Raw genomic sequence first — 18720 nt, forward strand, 5'->3', positions numbered from 1 at the left:
TACACTAGACTTGATATCTGCCAAGGTAACATATGTCCAACATGTGTATCTTTTCCGTTTTTTGCCTTTTACTTTCTCATAAGCAATCACTAACTGTCACATATGCATAAAATAGATCTTAATAACTTTATATGATCTTTATATTATTCCACTATTGCCACACAGAACAGAAAACCAATTAAAACCAAAATCCTTACAATATTTACTACATTAGAAAAAAGGAATTACCAAAACCTTATAAAATTTAAAAGTTATCCTACCTTTCTTTCTAATTTGTCCGATATATGGCAAGATAATCCATCATCTAAAAGAACATGAGTCTTATGAAACTGTGGACTAAGAGAGAATTGCTTTACCAACATTTTTTTCTTGGGGATGGATGAATGAAAAACTACAAAAAATAGAATAAAAAAATGAATGTATTCGAGATGAATTAGGATTAGCTTCAATTAGTAAAAGGATGAGATGTAGTCAATGGAGATGGTAAAAGAGTTCTGAAGTGGTAAGAAATTACCTGAGGACTTAGAATTTGACAGAACACATAGCTCAAGAGCACAATTGATTTGTGTAGCTGACCAGAAACAGTTGGAATTAATGCTGAGTTAAGTTGATTCTTTTTTATTCTCAGGGAAGGGGGTGGGAAAGAAGTTGCACATGAGTTGCACATGGCATGTCATCTTTGTTAAGGTAAACAATTCAAGCATATAGCTCAAACGATACACAGGGGGCGGGGGTAAGGTAGGAATGCATTCAATACCCACTGAATTAACCACCCTTCTAGTAAGAGACAGATTTAATAGAGAAATTCCCATTAGTATCCTATTTTTTCTTTTTTATTTTTTATAAGAAACAGTAAAACATAGATCCTTGTGTCCATTGAGTTGCACATGGCATATCACCTTTGTTAAGGTAAACAATTCAAGCATATAGCTCAAACGATACACGGGGGGTGGGTGGGTAAGGTATGAATGCATTCAATACCCACTGAATTAACCACCCTTCTAGTAAGAGACAGATTTAATAGAGAAATTTCCATTAGTATCCTATTTTTTCTTTTTTATTTTTTATAAGAAACAGTAAAAAATAGATCCTTGTGTCCAAAAATGAGCAATTCAAGTTAGTGGCTAAAGACTTTGCTTCTCTAACCAAGATTCTTAGCATCCATGGTACACCCTTGTATGGTATCATTTATTTAATCACCATTTGACAACCACATGTAATTCTTTTCATTTAGCTGTTGAAGCAAACAACAATCCCTGTATTAGGAATAAATTGAGCTTTTAATGAGTTACCAACACCAATGAACCCTAACAAACTAAGTAACGCTATGGTATTCTAGTCTGCTAACCTTTTGTCCAAGCAATGACTAATTGTGAGTCTCCTTCAATTTCCAGTTCCCTGGTATCAAGTTGTACAGCAAGCTTCATTCCTTGTAGCAGAGCCCATATTTCAGCCTGAACTGAATCTCCAAAGCCAACTGGACCCGAATACGACATATCAGAGTTGTTTTGACTCAGTGCCCTAGCCCAAAATAGATTCTAAAATGAAACCTGAGTTCTTTGTCGCAAATCTATAAATAGAAGCATTGTAAGTGAAATTTAAAAGAGTTGATTTCATGAAATAAATTTTGCTCAAGTAAATTGTGGTTGCTTCCAGGTACTTGTTCTTTCTATTCCTTCTCTCGTTGCTTTCTTATTCAAAGTTAGCTGTCTCTTTGCTGTTCACTCTGATATTTCTAACATCGTTGATCATTCTAGGTGTACAGAAAATTGTCATACTTGCTTCTCCATCTCCATTATTCATCATTAATCACCCAAATCTCTTTTCATCACCCCAGAGGGCCTATCACTATATCCGAAATTTGTAAGACTCCTACCGTATCCTACATCACTTCAGACACCAAATTCTCTTGTCTAAAACAGATATAGAGAGGGAAATCTTCCAAAAGGACTATAGTTTTAGAATCTCTGAACTCTTCTTTCAAACCCAAGTTCCATGATCCTCATTTGCTAAGGAGAACAATTTGGAAATGGTCTAATTCTTGTTATTGGACAAGGCATATAAATTCCAACATAGGTCTAAGCAAGGATATGTCCAACCATAGACCTTCCAAACAAAGTTCAACCTAGATGGTATAATAGGGTCATATCTGAAAATGCCATCAAATGTATAGTAAATTGAGCTTTTCTCCGGCTTTAACTGTGTGAGTCACCTCGGGCTGTTTCGGACCTGTATGGGGCCAAGTTTGGATGTTGAGCAAGAGGTGGTTATTGAAAAGATAGGTGTTTTCAAAGATATGACCCTATTATACCAAGTCCAAGGGTTGGTGAAACACCAAGTAGATTGGGGGTTTAATTGGGGCATAGAAGAAATATTGCTCAGGGGCAGTTTTAGAGATTAAAATGACATTGGTAGGAAGGATCATCGAAATGCCATCCCCTTTCATTCATATATATATATATATATATATATATATATATATATATATATATTTGAACAGACCGGATTTTGGATGAAGTATTGGAATTTTGGATTCTGTAAACAGCCACAAGGATGTTTACTTCGACTAACATTACTGAAGCAATCAAGAAAAAGAATGAGGTTAATGATGCAATCCAATTGTTTGAGAAAATTGGGTGTTGGAATTGGAAACAAATAATGAGGATTGTGAGGATGTAGTTTAAGGAGACCTCTCTAGTAGTTTGCAGATTTAGTAGGAAGAGGAAGCACCAAGACATCTTGGTTTCAATTGTCTTTGCTAGATTTAAAGGCTATTTATTTACGATTGGACCAAACAAGAAATTAGTGGTGTCCCAGGCTACAACTTCTATCAAATTTATTTCTTGCCATAAAGACTTCAGTGTTGAGAAGTATACAGCAAATGGTTTCTCCCCTTGTCTCAAATTCTTCATATCACCTCTCAACTTGTAAACCCTGGCCACATTTAATTTTTGGGAATAGGTTTCAGCAACACTATCCCAAATTTCCTTTGCTGAATTCATACACAAATAGTGCCGACTAATCTGTGGTTGCATTAATTTCACAAGCCATCCAATAACAGTATAATTTTCTTGCATTTCACAAGCCATCCAATAACAATATAATTTTCTTGCATCCACTTTTCATATGACGGATCATCTTCTGGAAATATGAATTTTTACTGATTGTGACCAAGCCAGATAATTAGTTCCATCATCAGCAACATGCTTGTTTTCAAAGTTTGAGGAATTCATCTTCTTAAATACTTCAAAAATGACTTCAAACAACTTCAAATAACAATAAATGAAGACAAAACAAAAACTGTGGTTGTGAGCCAACCTTTATGCAGCCGTACCAGTAACCTACGTCACACCCGAAAGTTGGGAGAAACAGAGAAAACTCAGATGCTCCTTGTAGACTTAATAGAACACCAATCCACTTGATTCGATCGTTAAGAAGAAGAATGAGAAGGCCAAGGCCTTCAGTCACTGAGTGCCCAGGTCAAACTCCCTGTGGGGCCCGCAATCAGATTTCTCTAGAAAATTAGGGTTTCGGGCAACACACTTGAATTTGCCAAGAGGACGACAAAACCAGTCCCCTTCTCTCCAGAAACCACTAACAGCTGGGTTAAAATAGGTTTCTTTAACTATTCATACGATTCAATTCTTCATACACACTATATGGGAAAAAACGGTGAAAAAAGGGAAAAAATGAGCCTGCTCTGATACCAAGAAGAAAAACAGCCTTTTGAGAAGAAAGGACTGTTTAGAAAGTTGCAAAAATTCAAAAGAAAGTAGCAAAAATCAGAGTTTAAGAGGAGAGAAGAAGAAGCAGAAGGTGGCGACAACTCGGGTTCAGAGAGAGACATTTTCGAACATAATCTCTTCTCTTACTCCCTTAACTCTATTTCATTAAATTAAACTTTAGTAATTTACAAAGAAGCCCTTAGTTGGGCAGAAATTTAAAAAGACATAACATAAGAAAGAATAAAGCCCAGATTAAGGCCGATTACAGCAAAGAACATAAAAGATAAAAAAAGGATAAACAGCCAATGGGCCATTTGGCCCATCTTCTCTACAGAATTGAAAGTTATAAAATTACTTTATTTTATCTATCTATCTTAATTTTTATTTTACATATAAATTATATGTTAAAAATGAAAAAAAAAACATTTATTATATGCAAAAGTAGAGGTTTTTTTTATCAATAACAAAAAATTCATTATAAAAAAATAAGTAGAGATATTATTTATATGGAAAAGTAGAGATATTATTTATATAAAAATACTAATAAATATTTGCAACATAATAAAAAATGAAAATTATAATTATAAAAAACTGAAATAAATAATTTAAGATTTACTGTTTCCCACAAAATTAATAAAAGATGAAAATTATAAAATTAAGTAATTTATCTACTTAAATGATTTATATGTTTTATTTTACAATTATATGTAAAATAAAGCAAATATATGTTAAAAATGAAAACATATTTATTATTTGAAAAAAAAAAGAATTTTTATCTATATAAAAATACTAAATAAATATATTTTCTCAAAATTTTAATAAAAATTCAAAATTATAAGTGATAATTATTGTATTATGTGTACATGCTTTAGGGTCCCATTAGTGTTGATTGTAATGTTTCTCTTCATATACCTATCAAAGTGTACATTTCTCATGTGTTTATACCTTTTATGATTCAAATATAGATTTAGTGTTATTAATGTAATTATTTAATTTGTATGCATTTCTTAGCATATTCAAGGGTTCTAATATCTTTTGTCAGTATTCATGTGTTTCCAAAATGTATTCATATCTAAGTTGTCCGATACAATACTCGATACCGATACTTTGATTCTAGATCATAATACCTTATATATTCTATTCTATTCATAATACTTTTCCTAGAAGCTTTTTTTTGGGTTTGTGAACAATTCAGGTTTGAACATTGACTGAAAGAGTTCTAAAATACTTGAATCGAATTGAGATGCTGTTTAGATGATAAAAAATCTACTAAGGTGCTTTGGTATGTGGAAATATTGTGGCATGTAAGAAATTATAGATAATTGATAAAATGAGTTATGATGCTGAGTATAAAGCCATGGTCCATAGTGTATCCAGCCTTTGTGGGTTAAGTTTGTTGGGAGAAGTTGGATATACTTGTGGATATCCATACAAAGCTGTAATATGATAATAAAAATACTATATATGTAGTTCATAACTTAGATGGAATTTAACTTTCTTAACAACATTTCTCCCTCTTTCTCCCCTACTTCATCCTCATCCTCATCCTACTACTGAAACCGAATTGAGCATCATTGGATTACCTGTTTACCCATAGTCAAATTAGTTCCAAATCTCTACTCTTCTTCTCATCAACCAAATATAGTAGAGGAGATAGAATGGATCAATTGATCATTGACTGATTGTTACCACCAGCACACCATTGAACCTGACCTTCAATTTATCTCTGCTGCAGCTACAATTTACAACTAGTCCGTTCCAACTTGAACAATCTATTTTGGGCAAAACTTATAGTTTCAGACATTAGAATATCATCCCAACTCAGACACTTATTTTTTCAGAGGCTTTGAAAAGCAGAAAAGCATTTCTACTAGTTTTCAAACTTCAGACCTGAAAAATTGCTTTTTGACTTTTTCAGAAATCAAACTTCAGAGTTATCAAATGCCACCCTAGTTCAACATGATAGAATTATTAACATATTGTGATTTTGGTTAAATTTTCATTGGAGAAAAGGTTACTTCCAATAAAAATTCTCATGCTTGTGATAATCAAAGGTCAACTTGCTAATTTCCTTCCCAAGGATGCTGTCAAAACTAAATTAGAATGTCTTATTCAACACAATACTCCTTATCACTTTCTAGTAGATTGGCATGCAACTCTAAAACCAATTCAACATAACAGAGCCTTGAGTTTTTCAACCTGGGAGATGGAAACTTCAAACAACCTAAGCATGTCAATATATTCTATGTGAAGAAATAATTGGAGCCACAACCAATATTCTTTACACATGATTTTGTTCAAATTCTCAACTATAAGGATAAATCAAAAGAGAAGAGAAGAGAAGAGAAGAGAAAGAGAGAGAGAGAGAGAGAGAGAGAGAGAGAGAGAGAGGAAGCCCACTTGCTAGAAAAACCACCAAATTTTCTTGTAAAAATTTTGGTAGAAAACCAAAATTCAATGAAAAACACATCCTGATATAGCTCAGGATTATCAAAAAAAGCTTTGCAGATTGAAGTAGATAACACAAATAACTCCAGTGTGCTATACTGTTTCTCAACTATTCATTAGTAACAACTAACAATCAAGTAAATTGTCCATGCTTGGCTTTACAATGAATACTGGATGGAGCATGCGGAGAAGAAAACAATTCACCATCATAACTTTCTTTGATTTTGTGACTGACATTATCTAGTCGATTTGCATGATATTAAACCCAAAGCCAACTGCAACTCTAGCCAGGGTCAAAATATTAATACTAATCCGCATCTCATGCTAATGTGCTATTGTTGTCATGATTAGGCATCTCTTTCTAACTAAAGCAAATGTATCCCTAACCATATCTTGCATCTGTCATTACTTGCCTAGGAAATGGTGGCAAGAATATTATTCACTAAATCAAATGTACATTCACTCAATTTACTTGGAAAACTGTCACTACCTTATTTCTATAACTGTTGTCACTGTCTAAACTGCTTAACCTACTTGCACCCCATAAGAAGAAATTAAAGAACAGTAATCCATGAATTCAATATTTATGGAAATTCGGCAGCAGTGGGGGTTAAATAAGCAAGATATAAGAAAATCTGTATCATAATCATATCCTGGTAGCTATATATAGGGTTAGCCTTTTTGTTTATTGGTATGGGGGGGAGGGGGTGATGTTAAGTCTTATGAGCTGATTGAACATCCTTTGTAGAGAGAGAAACATTTCTATCTAAAGCTTCCCTACCAAACCTGTGGTGAAAACTAGATCTGATTTCCATCCACCTTATCTAAGGTCCTTTTTCATCCCATTAAAACGATTTGTAAAATTTCTACTAAAAACCTTAGTTCTTAAGGTTTTGAGAGCTCTTGTCTTTTTGTGCTAAACCTTCTCAAACCCCTTCCAAGTTCAATCAAATTTTTGTTCACTGCATAAACCTTCATCTAAACAGCCTAAAGAAATTCCATTCCAACCTTAAGGATATTGAAATTTTTTGTTTCTCTCTCTAGATTTCAGCATTAAAATAGACATACTCCTAGCCTCTCAACCCCAAACATTGGACTTAATCCTTTACCATCATCACTTTTTTCTTTAATTTCTCAAATCTGTTAACAGTCCAGCTAGGACGAAATCAGCCCTACATTAAATGGTGTCCCTCACTCAAAAATATGTTAATGAATGCTTGAGAAACCACTTGGACAATGAAAGACCTTGTCTTGTCTCTTTTGATGACCTTTGTGCCCTGCCTTTGGTAGGCCTCAAGTTTTAAATGGAACCTTTTGTACCTAAAAAACAATCATTTCACCTAATTGGCCATCCTAGAATTCCTAGTGAAAACTATGCCTTTGTCACAATTAAAGGTGGGATCCAAAAGACGGGTGGCAAAAGGATGGGTTTGGTGCGGGTTGAATACCAACCCAATTCATTAACCATCCACAGCAATTGATGACTCATATTTCTAATAGGTAGATGGCTTGCAAACCAACCCAATCCACATATTTCCTAACTTACTCATCTTACCTATTTATATTTTAAACTATGCTAATCAATCTTTATGGGTAGAGAGAGAAAGGAGATAGAGGAGAGATAACTCACATAAGCAAAAGGAGAGGGAGAGTAGGGAGAAGAGATAGAAATAAAAGGAGAGAAAGGAGAGAAATCGTCAACCTTTGTTTGGCCAACAAAAAAAGGGAAATGCATGTGGAGATGCATTAGAGCAACTACACTGTGGACTATTTGGAAAGATTCCTTCTAGAATCTTTCTTGACAAGGAGAGAACTATTCCAGCAGTGAAGGAGTGTATATTAACTAAAGCTATACACCGGTTGAGAACCCTATACTCCTTCACTCATTTTTCCTTTCATGATTTTTGGAGAAACTGGGTTGTAATTAATAGCTAACACGACTTCTCAGAAGAATAAATCTGTAACAGTATGGGTACCTCCTCCGGAAGGTTTTATTAAACTGAATTTTGACGGGAGCAACTGAGGCAATCCGTGTTTGACAAGGATTGGAGAGGTCTTGAGAACTGAGGAAAGGAATATCTTATCTTTGTTTTCAGGCCTGGTGGAAGTAGGTGATTCTACAAGGGCTGAACTGTTGGTTGTTGTAAAAGGAATTCAGATTGCCAACCAACTTGGGATAGAAAAATTACAAATTGAAGGGGACTCCAAGGTGATTGTGGGTTGGTTGCAGAACCTTGGTTCAATTACTTGGAGCTATAGGGATCTCATGAAAAAATTTAAATGGTTAACAAGACACATGACAATTAGAGTCCAATGCGCAGGTCTATGACTTTTTTTTTGGTTTTTTCTTGTTTCATTGTAATGTCTAGGAGAGGCTACACCTTGCGCATCTCCAAAGGATGCTTGTAACAGCTTATATTCTTTGATTAATGAATTTAAATTCATTAATCAAAGAAAGAGAGAGAAAGAGGAGAGAGAAGTGTAGGAGATAGAAAAGAGAGAGGAGAAAGAATAGGAGATAGAAAAGAGAGAGGAGAAAGAAATGCAGGAGAAAGGAGGAGAGAGAGGAGAGAGAAGTGTAGAAGAGAGAAAGAGAGAGAGAGAGAGAGAGAGATGATATGAGAGAGAAGAGAAAGGATAGAGAAAAGGAGGGAGCATAGAGAGGAGAGAGAATGGATAGAAGAGAAAAGAGAGGAAAGTGAGTATGTAGGAGAGAGGAGAAAGAGAGAAAAGAGAATAGGGATGGAAGAGAATGGGCAAAATGAGGGAAAAGAGAAAGGAGGAGGGGAAAGAAAAGAGAGGAAATTTGGGGAAGAGAAAAAAAGGAGAATAGGAGATAGAGAAGAGAGAGGATAAAGAAATGTAGAAAAGAGGGAGAAATGTGGAAAGAGAGGGGGAGGAGAGAGAAAAAGAGGGAGAATAGAGAGGAGGGGGAATGGAAGGGAGAAAAGAGAAAGGGAAACAAAAGAGGGACATTAGGCAAGAGAAAGGAGATAGAAATAAAAATTGGGTGACAAACTTCCTTCATGTAGCACTTGCAGCAAAAAGGAAAAAAATAACTTTTTTGAAAATAAATAAAGAATAAGTTTTTTAAAGAAAACAGCTGAGATTAAAAAAGGTGACAAGGTATCACCCGAAGACTCCATAATCAAACTAACCCAACCCAAATCCGAAAAAAAGAGCCCTTAAACAAAACAAAACCAAATAAACTCAAAACCTCTCACATGCACAACCCAAAACATAACCAAAGTCCCGATCTAAGACTTATCTCCCATCTTTACAAAACTAATCAAGCAGACAACCCATCAAACCCCTTACCATATGCAATCCTCATACCCTTCCCTCCAATCCTTCATCAGTGGGAATCAAGATATCTTTTTTCTTCTTCATAGCTTTTCTTGTCATCTTTACCCATTTATTTACCACCCAAACAGCAATCAAGGAGGAAGATGATGGATTGATACCATCATCCATCAGATCCCCAAACTTTTCCATCAATTTGGTTCGACCCATGTGATCAACTTAAAAAATCACGTGGGCCACCCTCCCCCACTTTATTAGTCTCCTAACCCTATTTCATCCCCTATTTGTTCCTCTCTCCACCCAGTTTAACCTTATTATTCTCATGTTGCACCTTTTCTTCCTAAGGGCCCCATCTTATACATGAAAATGCACCCTTTTTAACAATCTCCATGAAAGTCATAACATCCACCCCTTTCTCTATTTTCAAGAGAGATTAAATTGTTTTCCTTTTCCAAAGAAGCCCCCGTATCGACACTCATTTGTAACGAATTAGCTTCCTCAGAAACTTGACCCTCAAGCTTCCTACCCTTCTCCTCTCTCACTACTCCATGTGTCCTCCAGTCTTCCAAGATTTCATTGTCTTCTACCTTGGAGCAACTCTTCCAAAATAACCCTTCGACTTCCAAAAAAATCAAGACCTTGAACCAGAGACCATCTATGAGCAAGTTCAACGTTCGAGGAACATCTTCAGGTTTCAATCCCTTAATCCTAAGTCTTTTAAAATAGAGATCTTGAAAGTTAAAGGCAATAAGTACTCTCCCCAAGGCTTGGACCAATCTCTCGAGAACGATTTTGTTCCAAAGGTTGAATAGAAGCCCCACCAACTGTAAAACAAAGCTTCCACAAAAGAAATCCTTTGGTTGCAGAACATATGCCAAGCTTCCACCACCACCGAACCTTCTACCATTCCCACTATAGAAAGCTCAATGTTTTCTCCATTAAGAAACAAGACTGCCTTCCTACCATCGAAAGGCATGAGACTGATAGACTTCGATAGCTTAAATTTCTCTACAATTGCTTCCAAAACTCTTTGTTTGTTGTTAAAACAAACGTATTCTGATTTTTGGACAAAATGATCATAGTAATCTGTGGAGCACCTTTTTCTGGTATTCTTTCCACCGATCTCTCCCTGCCCCTTTGACCTTTTCTTGGCCCTAAACCAATGCACCACTCATATAAATGAATATCCTCCACCCTCATCATTAACTCTTGAAGCGTGTTAGCAAAACACTTCTACTCTATTTTCTCTCTACCTTTTGGTGCACATATCATCTTCCTTCTGTTGTCACCAGTCCATTCCATAATAGCAACAAACCATCCTTTAGCGTTCTTCCTCATTTCAGCTTCATACTTCTTTCTAGCCTTGTTTTTTGATAGAATTGACCATTCCACCCAAGAAGCCCTTCAACCAACCAATTGCATTCACAACTACGAAAAATGGTTCCTCTATTCTCTTCTTCGATTTTCACAAACCACTTCCCACTATTTTTGCATTCTTCAAAACAAAATTTTTTGGCTTCGATCCCCATCTCCTCTCTCCATCTCTCTGCTCCATCCATGATGCTTCAAAATCTTGCCCTTAGAACCTAGCTAGATTGGTTCAAAATCTCTCTACTCCATCCATGATGGTATAAACAAAAACTTATTTCATATAGTTTACCATATGGATATCCATGACCTAATCCATTTTATTTGACCTATTCAATCCATAATAAATGGGTGGGTTTAGGTGGTGGATGGATTAGGTGCATTGGATAAAAAATTGCCACCTCTAATCCCAGATTGCTTGAAGATTTATATTTCCATTTCAAACGATCCCTAATGATAGATCTATCATATATATTAAGCTAGGAAGGGCCTTCATCTAGGTGGCGTGGCCTTCCCTTCTCGCAGGATTGGGTATCCACAAGTGATTTTATTTCGCGTGTGAAAATCGCTTCTAGCGGGATGAGGTATCTGCATGTGTAGTTTTTTGTCATGTGAAATCTCTTCTCCAGCTTTCGTCCATGCCTACCAACTCGGCGATCTTCTGGAAGTAACTATTTCTCTTCTCTCTCATTCTCCTCCCTCTGTTTTATCAGTCACCACTGTTGCAACTCCAGGCAGTGGCGGTTTCGCCGCCTGCCCGCTCTCTCTCTCTCTCCCCCTCTCTCTCTCTCTCTCTCTCTCTCTCTCTCTCTCTCTCTCGTTCCTTCCCCTTTTTCATTCTCTACTCCTTCGTCTTCTCATGTCCCCTCCCTATCATCGCCGCCAGTGGTTGATTGGACCGATTTACCCATCTCCTCCATCGAACTGAAGAGTTGACCGTACACCGTTCATCATCCCTAACATCTAACACTCGAAATAGTGACGGAAACAACAAGAAAAAAAATGACCCATCCCTTCTGAATATTGTTCATTGATTTCCCCAACAAGAACAGAGGATCTAGAAGCAACGTCGACCTGTTTTTCCTTCCTACTTTTGGTGATTTCTCACCATTTTTGGATTTCCCCGATTGCTCATCGATTATTCGTTCTCCATATTCTTCACTAGTTGAGCAAAGTCACAAAATATCCATCACCCGAGCTGTCCCTCTTCTAAGCTTGGGAAAAACTTGCATCCAAGGAATTGCTTCTTCTCCCATGCTCCCGGTTACAGTTCATGGAGATCATTTTTGTTCCAATTAGCAGTATCCAACTATAGCAGACTGAAGCTCCTTTGCTCCAGTAACCGTGTTCAGGCAAACACTCAACCCAGGTAAGCCCTATTTCTCACTATGTTTTCTCATTTTTTTATCCTTTTTATTTTCTTTCTTTGTGCTTTGCTATGGGATGACGGGGATCTGTAGAAGTTACCAGAGACGGTGATGAAACTCTGAAGAGTTGTTTTTTGTAAATTCCCTGGCCAATGACGAATGTAAAAGGGAGAAGGATTGAAATACGCCCTTGTTTATTTGTTATTATCGTTATTTTTTTCTTTATTTAGATCTCCCTTCATGCTTCAAATTCTTCAGGTTCCTATTATTTGTCGTTAATTATTTACTCCTCGTTTTGGGTCAATTGAAGTCTTGGAGTGTTTTCATTAGGGAATTGTTGATTAAACATTGTGTTTTTCCTATTGTGTTTGGCTTATCAACTGTTTTATTCGAATATAATACTTTTTAATACTTCAAATTAACTGGGTGTATCGATTTAAATAGATTCTTTCAGTTAAGTCTCCCAGAAGGCCAGAACCGTAATGGATAATAATTACAAAAAAAAAGAGAAAAATAATAATGAAAAGAAAAAGGGAAATAGAGAATGAAGAATGGTGATAGGCATATGATACTAGAACAAACTTTGTTTGTAGATTCTGAGAGGGAAGAGTGATTGGCGAGAGGATTTGATTAACTAAATCTAAAGAATAAAAAAAAAGAAAATGAATAAATAATATAATAAAGAATTGGGAAATGTGAAATGGATAAACTGATTTAATAGACTCGGACATGTCATGGGAGACTTGGGGGAGATAAATGGAAGAGAAAAGTAATAAAAAAACATACAAATAAAAAAACATACAAATAAACAAGAAGTAGAAAATGTAAAAAAAAAAAAAAAAAGAAAGTAAAAGAGTAAAATAATAATAATATGTAAAAATTAAAGATGAAATGAAATGGGGTTCCATAAGAAAATAACACAAATAATTGTTAAAATAAATTAAAAATAAATAAAAACAAAAAAAATATAAATATAAAAGATAAAAATATAAAATATGAAAATAACATAAATAATTGATTCATGGAAGTTATTCCTAATGCAAGGTTGCAATGGGCTGCTCGAACGATGCGAGCACCAACCTGCCCTACAGAAGTTGAATTCGATTGGGGACAAAGAAATCAATGTTTATTATCCTAAACTAGTTTTGTCAAATTTAGATCCAAAACTGGTTCTCAAACCATCATAATATATACAAGCCCGTGCTCAACACGGGTAACTCCGCTAGTAGAGGCATTAAGGCAGGTTGGACAAAAATTATCCAAAAAATAATTCTTTGATAAGTGGGAGGGTTTAGGTGGACTACAACTGGATGGGTTGGATCAGAAATGGCCACCTATAATCCCAGATTGTTTGAAGCTTCCTATTTCCCTTTCAATAGATCCCTCAACATTGTGTTTCTACATGTTTGCACATGAGTGTGGGCACAGATTGATCATAAACATATTATAAATATAAAGGAGAGTACACAATACTATAAATAAACAATGCATATGTATATATACATAAACATAAATACACAATGCACATATATACATGGAGTAAGCATATTATAGAAGCTTCCGTAGGCTCAGGAAGGCTCAGGCTCAAGTTAAGTTAGTCAGTTTTCAGGTTCAAGTCTAACCCAAGGACCATTTATTCAAGCTTGATCTATGAAAAGTTAGGGTTTGATCAGGTCCACCCTAGTTGCAGCTCTAAGTGCCGTTAATGGGTCAACTTTGGCTTGGACATACAAAATTCCAAGTTCAATATGACTAATATTCCAATCCAAATCAAACATAAATACATGTTTCAGACCAAAGCAAACTTGACTAAAAATTCTTTGATAAGTATGGTATACATACCATGGAGATAATCAACCAAGAAGAACTTTTATAGTCTTTTTGTCAAAACTCATGAATAGGAACTAGGTATTCTGAATAGGGAACATCCTACCTTGGGTTGAGCCAACCAAAATCGACATAGGACCAAACGTTTACTAGGTGCAAAATCTCAATCCAGTCAACAATAAAGAGAAGTGTTCTACTGATTCTTGCAAAGATCCAATTGATGGTACTGGAGAGAACAATATTGATTTTATAGGATTAAGGGAGAAGCTTTGTTTCTTGCAAAGATTCAATTGATGTCCAAGGATAAAGCGCTTTTGACACTTCGAAGGATTAAGACCATGTTTTGGTTCTTTTTGAGATGAAGGATTTTTTTTATAAATGGAGATCTGATATTGAAATGAGAATAATTGGATGGATGTTTCAATGAGCTTAGGTGAGCTAGATTAAATTTGTGTTTGTCATATTAGGCTCTTTGGTAAGGTGAGGAGAATTTTGTAAAGAGTTCTTGGGCCGCAAAGCTCTTGTTGCATGGTTTTCAAGGTGGCAAGGTGAGGCTAGGCAACAAGTGGGTGTCTTGTCGCCTAGTTGCCTAGGCGATGGATTTTTTTATGTAGAAAACATAGATCCTAAGGTAGTTCCCTAGGTATCATAACCATATTTCCATAATAATTATTCGTAATTTTCATAAGAAAATTATAGAGTTCATATCAACATATTCATGAGAAGAAAAAGATGAAGGAAAAGAAAATTAAAAAAATATAGGGGTTGAACCCTTGTTTTTGTTATAGGAAAAGAATAAAAGAAATAGTAGTAGAAAATGTGTTGATTAGATAAAATTTTAAGTTCCTCCTTACTTATTGATTCAGGTTCTAAAGCCTTTGAGGGTTCAATACAACATTTAGAAATGTTTGTATTGATTAAACCCTAACAAATAAGAAATTAGTATATAACCACACAAAATAGATATTTTAGTTTAATAGTGCCTATTTTATAAATATAATGTATATATATACATTATATTTTATAAATATAATGCCAAAAAATAAAGAATAAAAAAGTATTTCATAATATATATATATATATATATATATATAAACTTAGTCGAATGGGCCTAACTGGTTGAGTTGTTATCCAAACCAAGTTGGCAGGTTACCAAATTTTCTAGTTCTAGTTTTCCAATACTAGTAAGTAGTACTAATGCCAAATTTTAAGAGGCAGCTACAATTAAATTATAACTCACATTTTATGTATACGTTAAGAATGTAAGAACCTAACATGGACTTGTTTGTGCTTGCCACAAGGGGCTCAATACAAAGCGGTCCATACACCTTGAGTAATGTGATTAGGAAAGCAAAAAAAAAAAAAAAGAAAAAAAAAAGATTAGAACTTTCATGTGCTTGCTTTATTGAGTGCTTGAATATGCGACTCTATTTTTTACATTTTTACTTTATATGTTATATTTATGTTTTTTATTTTGAGATGATATCCTTCTTAAAACATTTAGTTTTAAATTTAAGTATGCGTTTTTAATTAATATTATTTTACAAATTTTCTGATTTTGTTTTGCATTTTTACATATTTTTTGAAATTTTTGAAAAATTTTCCTTGGTTCAAAAAGGGGCATACCTTGCCTTGCGTCTTGCACCTTGGGTGCAAAAAGGTCCTTGCACTTTTTTTTGCACCTTATGCTTTGAAAACACTAATTAAAATGAAATTATAAATTGCTTTTTTCATTGGTAATTATAGGTGCACCAAGTATGGTCAGGTCTAATTGGGTCAGACCCAATTGTCCTATTTGGATTGGTTTTGTATCCTTCATATTGTCCCAATAGTGATTGATAGACCTAAATGGAAAAAAAAAAAAAAAAAAAAAACTAGATCCAAGGCTGTAATCATATAGGGTTAACAGGCATAAATAATGTGGGATGGAGAGTACTCATTCCTAGCCATAGACAACATTCAAACCTTTGCAAGCCTGGAAAGCTAAGCTAAATCACTTAAAAGAATGGGAAATTAACAACCTTTTGTTTCAAGAAGGATCTAGAATTGACTATACTTAAAAGAGTGGGAAACCTTTTGTTTCAAAGGATCTAGATTCTAGAACCGTTTCCACTTAAAAGAGTAGGAAAGCTACAAGCTTTTGTTTCAAGATGGATCTAGAACCCGTTCCTCTTAAAAGAGTGAGAAAATTACATCTTTTTATTTTAAGAAGGATGTAGAACTGGTTCCTCAGGTGAAAACAGAATATGATGAATGGATGTTTAAGCAGGTGGACCTGTAGTCCAGTTCTCTAATCTTCACTAAAGTGCAATTAGAATCTTGAATTTCGTGGCACATGGAGAAACTCCAACCATCAACTTTTCAGCCAATGAAATACATCCACTGACAGCATAAGATAGGTTTAAAGTTGATATAATGTCCTCAACAGGAAAGTGTAGGACAAGACCATTGCCGTACTGATTGAACTTTGTTTATAGGCAGGTTGATCATCAAATTTATGCAATTTAAAATATCAGTATAACAAAATTAATTAACACTTGATTTAAATTAGAAATCTCCAGGAGTCAAGTTGGGTTAGAGAGACAAGGTCGTTCTAGGGTGATAAAGATTAGGGAACATGGTTGTCATAGAGAGCCGTTTTCCACCAAAAAGGGAACTATTGTTTGGACTTGTCAAAGAGAACAGCTGTCAACCTCTAAGACTAAAGTTTTGACTGTGTGGATCTAGCTGAAGAAACAAACCAAATTCAGAAGACGCAACCCCTGTTAGGAAAATCATTTCAAGAAGTTCTTTCCTTTATCCGTATTTTACCAAGAAAAGGAATGAGAAAGACAACAATAAAGCACAACTCTTAAATGTCAACCAGACAACATTCAAGAAACCCTATATATCACCACTTCCAGTTTGCGTGTTTCCACAAGCAACACTCAAAAAGCTCTAAATGGAGTATAATAAACATATATGCACTTGAAACAGAAAAAGAACTCAGAAAAATAAATAAATAAAAATAAAGAGAAAACGAGATGGGTTAAGAATCTACCAGGGAAGTTGTTCAGAAATGAAATCCTCCATGGACGCACCAATATTTCATGTGGAAGAAGAAAGAAACGAGCTTTGAGAAGCAAATCGAGTGACAACAAGAGAAAGCACGCTTGTAAACAGCCATGCCCTTGCATGAATGCCGACAAGCGTGCTCTCTCTCGTTGTCAAGCAATTCCGAGACAAAGCTCGAACCAAATCTGCAACAAAATAAGAACCGTTACAGATAAGAACGATCGTCAACTCGGAATTTTTCACTCAAACTATACCTCCTCTAATACCAAGTCCCATCATTCCACTTTTCAGAACATGCTAGATAAGTCCAGATCTTCAAAACCTCGAAACCCTGAAAAAAGAAAAACCAAAAATCAGAACTCAAACCCGATAAAACCGAAATCTGACAACTAAAAGAGCCAAGAAAAGAAAACAAAGCAGCTCATGCCCACCCAAAAACGGCCGAATAATCTCACCAGTTTAAAGTCGCGTATGAGAGAGAAGAAGAGGAAGAAGCAGAAGAAGAATCAATCAGTAAACCTCAAAACATAATAAAAAAAAGAAACTCACACACGATTCTGCAAACTAACTGACCATCAGAAATAATCTCCACATAAAAAAAAAAATCAACAAAAAACTTAACCAAGAGAGAAGCTCATGAAAGATTTAGAAGAAGAACATGAGAAAGCAACCAAGCAAGAAGAAGAGAAGAGTAGAAGACGAACCTTCGAAGCAGAAATCAAAAACAAAAAAAAAAAAAAAAAACAAGAGAAGAGAGAACAACTAATGGATGATCCAATCGAGTCTGAAGCGTTCGTGACCTTCTTCTATTCCTTCTTTATAGAACCATTCTGAGGCTAATTTTCTGGCTTTTTCTTTAAGAAAAAAAAAAAAGAATCTATTCCGATACCTTCAGAAAATCGAACGTAAATATCTCTCATGTTTCTTCTTCTCCTTTCTTTTTCTACAGTTTCAATGTACAAGAGACGAAACAACAGTTAAGTGGGATTAGAGCAAACAGGAGAGGAGAGGTAAAATCAAGTAAAAAGAGAAAATAAGAAAATAAAGGACGGAACTGATGATTACGGAGAAGACGGTCTCTCTCTCTTGATTGCAGGTACTATTTTCAAATCAACCTCTTTTTTACTCCAAGTGTGTCTACCTTTATCGTACGACGCGTGTCACATTCAACGGCCTTCTCTCGTCCACGTATCGCTATGTACTTGCATAATTTCGTAGACCGAGGAATATCCCAACGGAGGGTTTTAATTTAAATCCCATTTAAAAAAAAAATACCGAAAAGAAAAAGATGGAAAGTTTTTAAAAGCTGTACGGTCAGATGCAGTGCTTGACGCTAGCTAGAAAGTAGAAACCCCTTCCTCTCTCCGTGAGGCTCGGTTTCGGCTATCAAATTTACGTTTTTGTCCCTGTGATCTTCGTCTATTAACGAGAGTGTCTGTTTTTTAGATGGGACATTGTCCTTTGGTTACTTGTCGGTACGAGATTCCATGAGACCGGCCTCACGTGAGGATGTCGTTGATGTGGGCAAAATCTGTGGGACCCGGTGATGTGAATATTCTTATCCAATGGGTGATTGCGGAGGCCTGAAGAGAGGTCGATCTCACCGGGTGGCTTTTTGTTTTGTTTTT

At 35.3% G+C, this 18720-nt stretch overlaps 1 protein-coding gene across 17 annotated transcripts in view; it reads right to left on the reverse strand.

Moving 5' to 3' along the window:
* LOC148873219 (uncharacterized) overlaps positions 1–18017 on the reverse strand; it is a 42993-nt gene extending 24976 nt beyond the window's left edge. For 5 of the 17 annotated variants that reach the window (XR_016104798.1, XR_016104795.1, XR_016104794.1 and 2 more), the window contains exons 1-3: positions 17524–17663; positions 17347–17423; positions 17079–17277 (exon numbers count right to left, since the gene is read on the reverse strand). Coding sequence is in view for 5 of the 17 variants with exons in the window: in XM_088963642.1 (XP_088819768.1) it covers positions 515–571; positions 1349–1477; positions 17079–17214 (322 nt within the window). In the remaining 12 variants the exon portion in view is untranslated. The other 12 variants (XR_016104792.1, XR_016104791.1, XR_016104793.1 and 9 more) reach the window with 10 other exon arrangements.
* Between the last annotated feature and the right edge of the window lie 703 nt (positions 18018–18720).

The sequence above is a fragment of the Nelumbo lutea genome, chromosome 1, assembly GCF_056320005.1.
Source record: "Nelumbo lutea isolate HS-2025 chromosome 1, American lotus-T2T, whole genome shotgun sequence".
Classification (NCBI taxonomy): domain Eukaryota; kingdom Viridiplantae; phylum Streptophyta; class Magnoliopsida; order Proteales; family Nelumbonaceae; genus Nelumbo; species Nelumbo lutea.